This window comes from Marmota marmota, unplaced genomic scaffold, assembly GCF_001458135.2.
Source record: "Marmota marmota marmota unplaced genomic scaffold, marMar, whole genome shotgun sequence".
Lineage (NCBI taxonomy): Eukaryota > Metazoa > Chordata > Mammalia > Rodentia > Sciuridae > Marmota > Marmota marmota.
The window spans coordinates 53,734,170-53,748,515 of NW_025999977.1; the positions used below are offsets into that span (position 1 = coordinate 53,734,170).

Here is a 14,346-nt window from a genome sequence, read left to right on the forward strand (position 1 = left end):
TCAATAGAATGTGTTTTGTTGGTAGGAGATAAAACCTAGAGTCAATTAGAAAGTTCTGGAAACTAGTTCTAAAGAAATTACAAGAGATTATAATTTATGCCTCATGTAGTTTATTAACTTTACAACAGAATGAATTGTAAGCCATCTTTCTGGTCGGGTTTTATTTAGATTTTAACTTAAATTTTTACATACTTTTTTCTGTTTTTCTTATAGAACCTTCCTAGTATTCTCACCGATGATCGATTTAAAGTTATGTTTGAGAACCCTGACTTCCAAGTAGATGAAGAAAGTGAAGAATTTAGGCTTTTGAATCCACTTGTTTCAAAAATTAGTGAGAAAAGGAAGAAGAAACTAAGACTCTTAGAGGAACAAGAACTTCGTGAAAAAGTAACGTACTCTTTGCTCCTGTTTCTTTAATATAAAATTTTTCATGTAAATTAGGAACACTTGAGGTATCGTTAATTCCATCCTAGGGGCTTGGCTTTCAGCCTAGGAGTGTAGCTATTTAATTAAAGGCACTTGTGCAGTGTGCATGTTGGGGTGGTGTCTCGTACTCTAATGGACTAATGCTATTTAAAAAAAAATGGTGGGACAGGTATTTAGTTGGGGAAAAGGAACTCTCTGCTTACCATTTTTAATTTCAGGAAGAGGAGGAAGAACCAGAAGGAAAACCCAGCGATGCAGAGAGTTCCGACAGTTCAGATGATGAGAAAGACTGGGTGGAAGAAGTCAGGAGGCAGCGCAGACTCCTGCGGCAGGAGGGAAAGGGGACGTGGCAGCACCAGGTCCAGGAGGACCAGCAGACGGTCCTGCAGCCCCAGTTCTATGAGATCAAAGCAGGGGAAGAGTTCAGAAGCTTCAAGGACTCAGCCACAAAGCAGAAGCTGATGAAGTGAGTAGTGCCACATGAGTACCACCTGAGTGGCAGCCAGCCTGTGGCACCCTTGCCTCCCTCGCTGCTGACAGGCGGCCCTGGATATGGCGCGTCTCCTCCCGTGGTGGGACTGCAGGTCGGGGGCAGGGTTGAAGGGCCGGGCAGCCTGTGAGGAGGTGAAGCTGCGGAAGCTGAGCTGGTCCCTGGCTAATTTGTTCATTTAACTTTTTGAAATGTAGTTACCGCAGTAAAGCACAGGACGGGTCCTGTGCGTGTGGATGTGTACACCTGGGAGAGCACTTCAAGCTAGAAAGGCACACCCTCCTGTTGTCCTTTTCTCCCATCAGCTTCTCTAACCTACAGATATTTTTGTCTTGTTCCAAGTTTTATAGACCCAAGGTTTGAAACCTTTGAAAATAGTAAATTAGAGGTAACTAATTATTTGCCTCTTAACACAAAGTTATTTTTAAAAACCAGAACCACAGTTATTTTTACCCCATCTCAGCTTTTTTGGTTATTGAAAAGTTCACTTGGAAAATTTGCTAGAAATTTTAAGCCTTTTTCAGGAAAATAGATTTTTAAAAAAACAGTATTCTAAAATAGTCAAATAAATAGCAGTGGAGAGCAGAGGGTGGCTGCCCAGGGCTGGAGGAGGAGCGTTGGGGGCTTCTGTGTCAGGGACACAGCATTGCAGTCTGGGATACTGGAGGTGTTCTGGAAGCCGATGGAGGTGATGGCCACACAGCAGAGAACTAATGCTACCAAACCGTCCCTTTGAGATGGTTAAAACAGTATGTTATAAATGTTTGTCATCATGAAAAAAAAATCTAATTTCAAAAAGAAGTGGTATTGTTTGAACAATTTTCAGTTGTCAATGTCTCAGCAAGGAGTAGGCTAGGTCCTCAAGTCCGTTGGAAAATCTCTAGGCGGAGCTTTGATAGACAAAGTTTGGTTGTGCTTGATGGTCACAGGACATGTCTTGAAAGAAGAGCTGAGCCGTCCTGCGAGAGGAATGGGTAGGGCAGGTGGGTGGTAGGTGAGGCCAGTACTATCTCTGTGCCTTGTACTTCTCCAGAGTCAGGTTTCCATTCAGCAGACGGTGAGGAGGTGAAGGTGGGGAGGACATGGTAGACGGGGCCGAGACATGCCTGTCTCCTCTTCACTTCCCCCAGCTTCTAGCACCATCGAGGACACCAGATGATAGGGTCCTTCCATTTAGATCCATAAGCTTCCCAGGATTCTGGTTCTGATTAACTGAAGATTTGTTGGTGAGGGAAGAAGCTGGGAATATTCCTGACATCTTTCAAAGGTGTTTTGTTTTGTTTTGTTTTGTTTTTGTTCTTGCCTACCTGCCTCTGGTTTTTGAAGTAACTTTCTGGAGGTGTAATTTATATTTCATACACTTCACCTGCTTAACACATGCAGCTCATGGGTTTTTAGCAACTGTCACCACAATGGTAGAACACTGTCATCACCCCAGAAAGAAACCCCGTGCCTTCACTCTCCCCTCTCTCAGACCTAGGGAACCACTAATCTGCTTTCCTGTTTTCAGGGATCACCTATTCTGATATCTCCTAGAAGTGGAATTGTGTAGATATGTAGCATTTTGTGTCTGGCTTCTTCCTCTTAGCATAGAGTTTGTATGTCCATCATGTTATAGTGTGTATTTTTATGATCAAGTAACATCCTAGTGTATGGATAAATCACATTTTATTTATCCATTTGTCAATTGACGAGCATCTGGCTTTTGCCCACTTTTTGGTTGTGAACACATGGGTATACTTTTGCCTGGCCATATGTTCTTATATATCCTGGGTTTATACCTAGAATGGAATTGCAGGTCATGTAGCAATAGTTCAGTCTTCTGAGAGACTGCCAAGTGGTTGTGCAGAGAGCTGTGCCATTTTATATTGTCACCAGCAGTTGTGCAACCTCACTGGGAATGCTGTTATTCTTAGGCGTTTTATGTAGAAAACAGGGGAGGTCTTCTGTTTCTGGTGGGTCTGTGGAGTGAGTTGTTAGGTTATATGATATTTTTGTTTCGCTTTGTTTATTCCTTTGTTTCTAGCTCCCGTTTTAGTACTTAGAATAGACACTTGATAAATACTCATTGAAAAGGTGGCTCTTCTGTGACCTGAGTACACGTCAGGCAACTCGGGAACTCTCCCAGTCAAGATCTGCTGAAAAATAGTTCGTTTCCCTGATATCTCACAAAGCATAGCCATGGTACTGGTATTTGGGATGATATCTCACGGAGTATAGCCATGGTACTGGTATTTGGGGTGATATCTCACGGAGCATAGCCATGGTACTGGTATTTGGGATGGGGCTGTGACTATTGACACAACATTCTTCCTTCTGCCTATGGGTTGGAGCACAATACTAATGTAAAAATAATCAAGATAAAAGTGTCATATTAAGAATAAACAATAGGTGAGTGAACCTTCTGCAATTAAGCACTCTTACTTCGTTAAGCACTCTTCTTGAGAAGAAGAGCTGCTTAAGAAATGATACTTCCGTGAGCCAAGAAGAAAAATCCTGTTGTTTGAAGTAACAACCCTCTGGTATGAATAGCCTGCCATTTACTAGCCTTTGGCACAAACTGCTTATTGAAGTCTAGTCATGACTGGATTATTGTGGCAGATCCTGAATTTGCAGTATCTTAATATTATTTAATGAAGCATTGAGCTATTATCCTTCAGAGAACTGAAGTATGTGTGTTCTGCGAGTTACCACAGGCGACAACAAAAGGCAGCATGGAGTTGAGTGCATTGTGTGTAAGTGTTCATTCAGACCTGCCCAGCTTGGAAATTATTTCTGTGAAGGGAAAGCAAATGGCACATGGTGGCTCAAGTGAGTCGTCCTCTCTGCTCAGCGTCCTCATGTGCCTTCAGATAAACCCGTGCGTCTGTCGGCACTTGTTTTTGTGCCTTGCAGTTAGGTAACTGTATTTGTAGACTGTTCATCCACTTCTCAGCCTCCCCACCCACCCTGTGTGTGTGAAAAGTTCCTTGGGAGCGTGCGTGAGCCCAGTGCCATCCTAGACCCAGGGACTCATGCCTTAGCAGGTATACTCAGAACTGTGAGGAGCCCTGGGGGGAGGGCAGAGGGAAAGGGGGACTTAGTTTGGGGGAAATTAAGGAAGTCTTTGTGAGAGGTCACATTGGAATGGTCTTTTGAGAGGCTCAGGCCTGAGCACTCAGCACAGGGTAGGAGGTGGGAGGAACTTTCCCGAGAAGAGCAGGAGCATGGGCAGCAGTGGCTTGGCCCTTCCTGGAACGCCATGAGACTGTTCAAGGGTAACGTGGTTGCATCTGTCCCAAGCCCTCTGCCAATCATGTAGAGACTTTTATAATAAACACAGTATGTGTTTGTTGTAAAAACAGAGGTGCAAAAGGTCCCTATTTCCAAGAAACCTGTAGCAAAATATCTCAGTTTTAGAAAAACAGAGGGAGAGAAACTAGACACACAAAGATCAGCTCACAGATGTCACAGTAGTCCTAGGCGGAAGAGCGGGGGCCTGAACTGTGGGGTAGGGGTGTGGAACACATTGATCACAGAACCATGGGAGAACGAGAGAGAGAGAAAGACGAAAGGCCTGAAGCTCAGTGGTAAGCCGGGGAGAAGCCGAGACAGAAATGCAGTCTGGAGTCCAGTAAGCCATTTACTTCTCTTGAGAACAGTACAGGTGCGTGCAGAGTGGTGAATTGAATCTCGGAGCTGTCCCACAGCTACTGGTTGTGTAGAGCTGACTTCAGACTCAGAGGCCAGGCCGAGGAGTACATGGGCAGTGAATCCTAAGGAGCTGTCCGGGGGCCGCGGGGACATGGAGTGTGGGTCTCCCAGGAGAGAGCCATGCAAGCACCTGTGCAGAGGGGTTGAGGGCGGGGAGGATCAGCTCCTCGCCACCGTTTCTCAGGCAGACCACAAGTCTGACGACAGGTGGGAGATTTAAAGAACATTGTGGACAATTAGTGTACATGACGCTTCCCAGAAGCCTAGAAGTGAAAAAGGAGTCAATCCAATGACTTGAGGGAGGTGATTTGCCAGTGGGCTGAGAGGATCACCATAGTAAAGGGGCAAGTGGAGAAAGGAATGGAATCCACTGATGGGTGGGGTTTGGTGAGGAGTCAGGTAGAAATTGGACCAGCAGCCCTAAGCAGGGAGACGGCCACCAAGAGAGGTATAGCTCTTCACAGCCACAGGGGAGAGAAGTCGGCACGTGTGGAAATAATCATGTCAAGGAGCGAGGATTGGCAAGTCCATGCTTGCTGGCCTGAGTTAGGGTCTGGGCACTTGGCCCTTTTTGGTGCCCTATGCACTCCCAGCAGCGTGCCGCATCCCCTCCTCCTAGCAATGGGCATTAGCAGTCCTGGAGCAGCCTCGCGGGACCTGCAGGTAGCACTGATGATGCCTGTGTTGGTGAACCAAGGACGCGTCCTTAGAATGCCCAGCATTGCAGTCAGTGAGCCTGTCTCCTCTTCCTGGGTAGTAAATACTAGCTGCTGGGTGGCCCCTTCAGTTCTCTTATGAAAGCAGTCTTTGAAGTGTCTACCCTGTGGTAGGTCCTAGAAATTCAAAGATTTTAAAGACAGTTCCTGCCTTTGAGGACCTGTCTTCACTGGGGAGCTCAGCAGCTCCTGGTGGCACGTTTTACTCCTCAGCTCATTTTCCACATTGATAGTGGATAAAGCTGAAGTTATGTATAAAGCATTTTAAACATCTTATTTTGAAAATAATTTAATTCAAAACTTTAAATGTTTAAAAAAAGAGAATCTTCTGTCAAGTTAGTGTGGACAGTGATCTGTCAGCAGTCAGCCTGTGTGCTGAATGGTAAGCTCTCCCGAGTCCTTGCCATGTGTGGCCATTCTTCCAGCCTGTCAGCTGCATGCACTGCCACACAGATCCCCACCCACCTATGTGTAGTTGTGGCTTTTCTTTCTTATGACGAATGCATCAGGTTATCATATTGATTAACGTGCCCTTTTCATTTAAAGTAAGACTTAGGGCTGGGGACTAGCTCAGTTGGTAGAGTGCTTGCCTCGCACGCGTAAGACGTTCAATCCCAGGGTCCACACACAGAAAATCCCAGAACCACGCACAGAAAAAAAGATTTGGATGTCTTTTTCGATGGCACGCTTTTTCGATGAGGTCTACTGCGTCTGCACATACTCCATCGGGGGTGTGCCCCCACTGAGGTAATTTTCCCCTAGCTGCAGTGGTCAGGCTGCTTCTCGTTTTTCTCTTACCTTTTTCACAGTTGTGAATTCACAGCGTATTTCTTTGCAGTCTATTCCAGTGATGGACTTAGCTGGATCAAAAGGGGGGTGTGATGCCGCCAGTCACCCTCCAGGAAGGTGCACTCCCAGCAGAGTGCAGCATCCCCTCCTCCCAGCCGTGGGCATTAGCAGCCCTGGCAAATTTTAGTTATGCTCAGAGATGAGGGTCAGATTCCATGGTCACTTGAGTTTACGTCTCTTCAGTAGAGCCTTTGAAGTACCTGTGCAGACTGAAGGCATTGAAATAGAGTTTGGGGGGCTGAGGTTGTGGCTCAGCGGTAGAGCGCTCTAGCATAGGGGAGGCACTGGGTTCCATTCTCAGCACCACATAAAAATAAATAAACTAGAACTTAAAAAAATATATTTAATAAAAAATTTTTAAAAAAGAAAAGAGTTTTGAACAGCCTTTATAGCATAGGGAAAGATTTTTCTACTTAAGGTTAAATTTTTAGAACATGGGTTTTGTTTCTCCACTTAAGTCCCCTGAATTCTGAAGAATGTACTTTTATGTTGTCTCCTGCTCCTCTGCTTCCTCTTCCTTGCAAAGTGATTAAAAACTTTGTTGAGGAGCATAATTTTTAATTAAATATTTCTAATTAAAGAAATTATAGAGTGTGTATTTTAAAACCTCAAAGAAGTAAGTTCCTCAGCTTTCCTGGGGCATCTAGTATCTGGTTTGACTTTTTTCCCCTTGTAGTTGATGCCCATTTTTCCTTATTATTTTAAGACAGCCCTACGCCCGGGAAGCCCTCTCTGTTGGGTACTGAGTAATCTTACTTCACCTGCAGCCTTTTAAACCCAGATCTGTTTTCTTAGTGTGTCACCATCAATCTGAAGGGGTTTTGTTGTCATCCACCTTGTGCCAATTACGTTTTTCCCTAACATACTTTACTATCAAGTAGAGAGTGCCCACGTGCCTGCTGACCTGCAGCCTGAGCTGGAGGAGACAGGAGGAGGGCCGGAGGCATGCAGTCCTCCTCACTGTGCTCCCCTGGGGGTTCTGAAGAGGTGTCTGTCCCCCTCTTAAGTCAGCTGTACCAGAGCCACTCAAGGAGAAAGCGCTGAGCCACTGGGTAGAAGCCACATTCAGCAAACCGACTTTCAAAGGGAGGAAGTAGAACTTTCCTATGTAGAAATCTCCACACAGTCCCCGTCTGTGTCTGATCTCCTGCCATGGCTCATTCTAACACTCGCTTGTCTCTCCAGGCAGCCTAGACAGAACAAGTTTTTACAAGTGCACGTCGCAAGCACATTGAGCAAAAACCGAGAATTTATATGCTCTATCATGGAGGAAATAAGGTCATTCTTAAAAGAGTAGTAATTTCCCACAATTTACTTGAAAAGTCTTTTTCTTCCCAAATTAGTGTTCTCTGTGTCCCACTTTGTCTCAGTGGCTCCATAGCTGTTCAGGATCCCTGTTAGCTTTGAAGCTCAGAGTTTATAGCTGTTAAAGGAAAGAACAAAAATGAGATGAGCGGGCTGAGGAATTTGCTGAGGCTGACAGTGCACCCGCGCGCTGCGGGCAGCCCAGCACGTCACTTTGGAATTCTTGTTTAAAAAAAAAAAAAAGGCTGCATTAAATCTTAATTTTGTTCTGTTAGTCATGTGGAAACTTGTCATTTAGAACACTTAGTGGACAAGTTTCCTGAACAGAACTTTATAAATCAAGTATGGTCTGACAGTACTGGGAAGGAGAGGTCTTGCCATTGGAACCTGGTTTTAGAATCTGGATCCTTGCATGGCCTGGGGCGAGTCATTTCACATTTTACCTCCCTTTTTCCATCTATAAAGGATAAATACTTCTGTCTCAGGGATGTTGAAAGGATTAATTAGTTTGTCTGTAAAGAACTTTGAAGATGAAAAGTGCTTTAAAAGTGCTTCTTAATAACATTATTGCTTAGAAAAGAGTGCCACTTTTATGCTAACCACTTTATGTCTCAAATTACATAAAGAAGGTGTGTGTTTAGTAGTTACTCGTAGTTATAAACTAGAAATAAATTTCTCATGGTGTGAACATCAAACATCAGTTTCAGAATTTCAAAGGAGCGTTGCTTTGTCCCATGGATCCTCTAGGAGCTGTGTTCTACTCAGTTACTAGTTAGGAAAGTCATATTTCAGGGAAAAGACAACCATTTCACACAAATCAGCCCTTTTTTAAATTCCATCAAGTTTTTTAGTGTTTATTCCCGACACTGAAAGGGCTCATTCAGCTTGGATTGGCACAAGGGGGGAGTAGGGACGAAGGGGAAGTGTTTGTCTGAAGAGGAGATAGAAAAGAGAATTACATTCTTCCCCTTTTTCTTTCCTGTCCTCTCCCAGTCTCATCACAGGGATGGGCATGTGTCGCTTTAGCTAGTCTAGAAGAATCAGCTGTCTAATTGTTAGGCTTCATTCAGGTTTCTTCTCCTCTCAAGAAAGTTAACAAAAAGGCCAAAGTTCTGATTCATAATTAAGCATTATTATAGCAGCATGCAATGGCATATGGTATAACTGGTTTGACATTCAAATTTAACATCTTTATTAGAAAGTGCAGTCCTCCTCAGTTACTCTAGTGATCATGAACTGAAGGGCACAACAGACAGTTACAGGCATGGGTTGTCTGAAGTGGCCCAGTAGAGTCTGGAAAACATGACCAAGAAATGAAGTGTTATTTAACTCTAGGATAAAGTATGTCGGGAAGAATAATTCAAATTAAAACAACTGAAAGGAAAGACACTAGAGAGCCAGCAGCGAACACAACAGGATCAGGTAGCTCCTGTCTGAGCTGCTCTCCATATGAGACGATGACTTGTCAGGGCTGAGTGAAGGGGAAATCAGAAGGACCATAGCTCTTCACATCGGCTTGACCTGGAAGCCTAAGATTGCATTCATTCCGTTGTAGAAAGCTGGCAAGTTGCCAGAATACTCAAATACCTCCATTGTGCATGGCCTAAGTAAAAATGCTTGGAATCAGCGTGCCACCAACCATTACAGTAAGTTACAGGCTTCAGAAATAGATTGCTCCTTGCATTTATTTGGCCTCACAAATATGTTTTAGTAAGATAAGTAGCAATCATTGAAATCTTTGGTACTGCCACTTAAAATTTTTTGGAGTCTGGGCTGGAGAAGCAGGAGGGGCCAGAAGGCGAGTGGTCCTCCTCACTATGCTTCCCCCCCCCCGCGGTTTCTGCAGAGGTGTCTGTCTCCCTCTTAAGTCAGCTCTCACCAGAGCCACTCAGGCAGAAAGCGCAAAAGCGCTAAACCGCTGGGTAGCAGCCACGTTCAGCAAGCCGACTTTCAAAGGGAGGGAAGTAGAAGTTCCTAGGGTGTATTTTTTGTTAGTCTCCTTAAAAGTCTTTTCCTCATGAGCTCGGTCTTAATTAACACTTGATTCAAATGGAACATAATGCTAATTAATATGTCATTCTTTTAAACTTCCTATAGCAAAACCCTTGAAGATCGTTTGAAACTGGAAGCCAAAAATGGGACATTGAATGTATCAGACACCACTGTTGGCAGCAAACAGTTGACATTCACATTAAAGAGGGTGAGTTTTGAGTTTTGTGATCATTTTTGTTTGTTTGTTTATTTTTAATTTACAAAGGAAAAACAGCCTCCAGTAGTGTCCTGTGTGCTCTGTCCTCAGGCCTGCCTTCCCAGGCTTTCCCCAAGGAGGAAGCTATATTTTGCCTTTTCTAGAATTTTCCCTACAGCCAGAGCCCCTGCTGGTCGCCAGCCAGGAGAAGCAGTGCTGGGAAATTACCGGTGGCCTGAGGCAAGCAGGCCTTAGTGACCCAGAGTTGGCTGTGGTGGTGCTGAGCCAGCCATCTTGTGTTCCCGGTAACTGCCGGGCCTGAGGTGTGTCCTTATAAAGCAGAAGTCCTAACCGCCTAAGGGTATGAACTACCTGACACTCTGGTGAACTTCAGAGAAGACCAGGAAGCAGCTAGTTCTGACCCATTTGCTCACTAGGGCACCCTGGCTTCCCAAGGTGAGTTCTTGCCACTGGTGATCCTGTTCTGGGTCGGTTCTAGATGGAGGTCTTTAACCGGCTGTAGGAAGGCCTGTTACGAACTGTGGGAGGAATAAGCCTCTCAGATACTTTTCTGTTATCTGATGGGTGAAATGACATGGTTTTATTTCTCTGAAAAATTTTCTCATTCATACTCTGTCCTAAATATATGCACCAAGTAGAGAAGAATGAGTTTCTACCTCTCTTTAAAATACAATTTATATACCAAAGACACTCTTTTAAAGGTCACTAATTTTTAATAGACTCATTACATTGTGTAACCATCACACTGATTCTAGACAATGTTCATGACCTGAACAAGAAACCAGGTACTCTTTAGCAGCAGCCCCATACTCCCATCCCACCAACCCCTGGTTGTGACTGCTGATCTACTTCCTGTCTCTGTAGATTTTCCTGTTCTGGACACTTCACATAAATAAAATCATACAGTGTTTTCTTTTCTTTTTTTTTTGTACCGGGGATTGAACTCAGGGGCTTGACCACTGAGCCACATCCCAGCCCTATTTTGTATTTTATTTAGAGACAGGGTCTCTAAATTTAATGAATTAATTTATTTATTAAATTTTATTTAGAGACAGTTGCTTAGCGCCTCACTTTTGCTGAAGCTGGCTTTGAACTCACTATCCTTCTGTCTCAGCTGCCCGAGGCACTGGGGTTACAGGCACGTACCACCGCGCTTGGCTATACAGTGTTTTCTTTTGCAGTTGGCTTCTTAGCACAGTGTTTTCAAGGTCTATTCGTGGTGTGTCATGAGTCAGAACTTCTATCCTTTTTGTGGTTGAGTAATACTCCATTGTAATGTTTATGCCACATTTTGCTTTTCTGTTCATCCATTGACACACACTTGGGATGTTTCCCCTTTTTTGCTATCACGAATAATGCTGCTATGAAAATTCTGTGTATGTTTTTAGATGAACATTTTTCATTCTCTCGGATACATATCTAAGAGTAAAATGGCTGGTTCATGTGGTTAACTATTTAACTTTTTGAGAAACAGGGGCTGGGGATGTGGCTCGAGCGGTAGCGCCCTCGCCTGGCTTGCATGCGGCCCTGGGTTCGATCCTCAGCACCACATACAAACAAAGATGTTGTGTCTGCTGAAAACTAAAAAATAAATATTAAAAAATTCTCTCTGTCTCTCTGTCTCTCTCTCTCTTTCTCTTTCTCTTTCTAAAAAAAAAAAAAAAAGAGAAACAGACTTTTTCCCAAATCCTCACCAGTACTTGTCATTGTCTTATCTTTTCTAATAGCCATTCCACAGGGCAAGTGGCATCCCGCTATGGTTTTGTTTTTGCAGTTCCCTAATGACTCAGAATTTTGAGTGTCTTGTCTCACGTTCAGCAGCCATTTGTACGTCTCCCTGTCCTTCATCCATTCATCTATGGAGCTTTCCCTGCCTGCAGCCAGAAGGCTGGCCAAGTGATAAAAGCTTTTTCTTCTCAGTCAAGAACCTCTTCAGTTTACTCGTATATTTATCCCTGAAGCCAGAACTGCATTCAGAGTGACTCTTGGTGCCTGTTCCAAGTTTCATGTAAACTCTCTCAGTGCCATTGAACATTCCTGATTCCCTTTTCGGTTCAGCCAAGTCGAGTGGGGGTACACAGGAGAAGCACTGCAGCCCTGCTGGGCTGTGCTGAGGGAGGGACAGCTGCTTTCAGGAGGGAGAAGACTAAGCCTCTCCTCCTGTTTTTAAATTGGAAGGTACTGGGGTGATTGTCACTTTTAAAATAAGATGGCTCTTAAATTATATAGAAGAAATCCTAAGAATTTCTTAAAATGACCTCCGAGTTGGATTGATTGCACAGCAGGAAGGTGGTCAGGATCGGAAGAAGAGAGAGCAGTTAGGTAGGTGTGCAGGTTTCCCGTGACTGCTGGACGGCCTTTTCCCCTGCACCCTCAATGCGGCAGAGCCTCCTCAGGCAGAGACACACACTTCCACCAGCTGCCTGGGTTAGCTGGGCTCCCATGCAGGGTCTGTGTCATCTGAGCCGTCAAATGTGAGGCAGCTCTGGGACTGAGCCCAGGGCCTCGAGCATGCAAGCTACGTCCTCTGTTCCTGAACTGCATCCCCAGCCCCATCAAATGTGAGGCTGTGGGGCTGGGCTGGGGCTCAGCGGTGGAGCGTTCATCTAGCCCATGCGCGGCCCTGGGTTCGATCCTCAGCACCACATATAAATAAATAAATAAAATAAAGGTATTGTATCCATCCAACTCAACTAAAAAATAAATATTTAAAAAGAAAAGATGTGGGGCTATGTATGAGCTCATTGCTCTAACTTCTAGCAGAAGGCTTCTGGGAGAGGAGGCCTGTGAGAAGCAAAGTACCTTCTTCTAATAGCTCTTGGGGCCTTTTTAAAGCACACCAAGAATGTTCATGTGGGTTCATCAGATTGGTGTGATGGGGCACTTCTCTTGCCTGGCATTTAGAATTTCTGCTTTCAAAGTGACACTGGAAGATGGTTGGCTGCAGTGTGCAAGGCCCTGGGTTCATTCCCCAGCACATGCCCCCCAGGCCCCACCCCCAGCAAAAAAAAAAAAAACATAGTGAGAAGTTGGACTTTGTCCTGCCACTCCTGTCTGCAAAGTCAGCTCCAGCACTTGTTGGAACCAGGTCCAGCAGCCACACCAAGTGGCTGGGCAGCCTTAGCTGGGAGGCAGGCCCTTGCCCTGGGGTTCTGCTGTTGCATTCTGAGGTCACAGAAGAGGCACTGGCCTTTTTTGTTTTTTTCTCCACTCATCTTATTTTCTCCATTTAGTCAGAACAGCAGAAGAAGCAGCAGGAGGCTGAGAAGCTGCATCGATTAGAGAGGAAGAAACTCCGTCGTTCTGCCGGTCACTTGCGGTCCAAACCCAGAAGAGGTCGGTCGCGGCATTGAGCGTGGAAATGGCCTGCATGTGATTCGGAGGGTCTTCCTAACTGATCCTCTTGAGGACATGAAGTCAGATGAGGGAGTGCAAGTGCTCAAGCCGCACATCAGGGCTGGTGTGCGCTGGTCAAAGTTTGATGCCAGGTCTGCCATTCCGCCACTCAGTAGCCCCCAGGGTGCTTTTTCTAAGTTGTCACTCCTTATAATATTGTTCTTTTCACACTTAATCAAGTAAACCAGGTGGTTGTTTTTAATGTTTTTAAAGGTGTGTCATGAAATGAACAGTTTTCCTGTGTAGAAAAAAAGATTTATCATGTTCTAGGGGTTTTTTCCTCATCCTGTCTACTGCCATTCTCCAGTTAGCCACCTGGAAAGACTGTTCCCATGTTACCTGGTGCCTGTGTATTGACCCTGTTTGAGTTGATAGGTTGGTATTGACAGGTCATTTTCTGGCTTATATATTAGTTTGGGATATTTTAAAACTATTTTTATACCAACAGCATAAATTAATTTTAATAATAATAAAAAAGAAATGGAAGCTACTGGTTATTCTTTTTTTTTTTTTTTTTACTGGTTATTCTTTTAACTTGATACAAGATTGAGTAGGTTCCCCCACCCCGCGCCCCCATACAATTAGAGATAAGCTTGCTGGAGGAAACATGTCAAAAAATAAGCATATCTGAAATCCCAGCAGCTCAGGAGGCTGAGGCAAGAGGATTGCAAGTTCGAAGCCAGCCTGGGAGACTTAGTAAGACCCTGTCTCAAAATAAAAAAGAAAAAGGAGACTGTGGCATAGCTCAACAGTAGAGTGCTTACCCAGCATGCTTGAGGCCCTGGGTTTCATCCCCAGCACCCCAAAAACAAGTAAATAAAAAGGGCTAAGGACGTCTCTTGGTAGTAGAGAATCCCTGGGGTCAATCCTCAGAACCAGAATAAAATAAATAAAATATTTTCATTCAGATAGCTTCTTTTAGAAAAAGACCCATTCCTTAAATTAATTTGAAACTAACTTTGGTTCTGTAGTTCTTCACATGTTGTGGTCTTAAAGATGTTTTTATGGAGGTTTTGTTTTTGTTCTTATGTACAAGCAAAATTGTGTGAGTCTTTGGACTATCGTGGATAGAGTTCTCCTTGAAATGGCGCGGGCCACGAGGGCAGGGTTCGTGCCTGTCCCCATGCTCTGGGACGCGTGGCTTCAGGAGCCCCTCGGGCAGGCTGTAGGACTCAGTCGGCCCTCTCCCCGTCTTTCCTTCCTCGTGAGTCAGTGTGGTTCTCTGCTGTTTAGGTGTCCCCTTCTCTTTCCTCCACGTCATC

At 44.6% G+C, this 14,346-nt stretch overlaps 1 protein-coding gene across 2 annotated transcripts in view; it reads left to right on the plus strand.

Annotated features, from left to right (window-relative positions):
- The window catches only part of Nol10 (nucleolar protein 10), a 79,286-nt gene extending 65,712 nt beyond the window's left edge, over positions 1-13,574 (plus strand). For both annotated transcript variants that reach the window (XM_015479979.2, XM_048804821.1), the window contains exons 18-21: positions 214-387; positions 645-892; positions 9,577-9,679; positions 12,922-13,574. In XM_015479979.2, the coding sequence (XP_015335465.1) occupies positions 214-387; positions 645-892; positions 9,577-9,679; positions 12,922-13,041 (645 nt within the window). In that variant the 3' untranslated portion in view covers positions 13,042-13,574. The remainder of the gene's footprint in view (positions 1-213; positions 388-644; positions 893-9,576; positions 9,680-12,921) is intronic.
- The last annotated feature ends 772 nt before the right edge of the window (positions 13,575-14,346 follow it).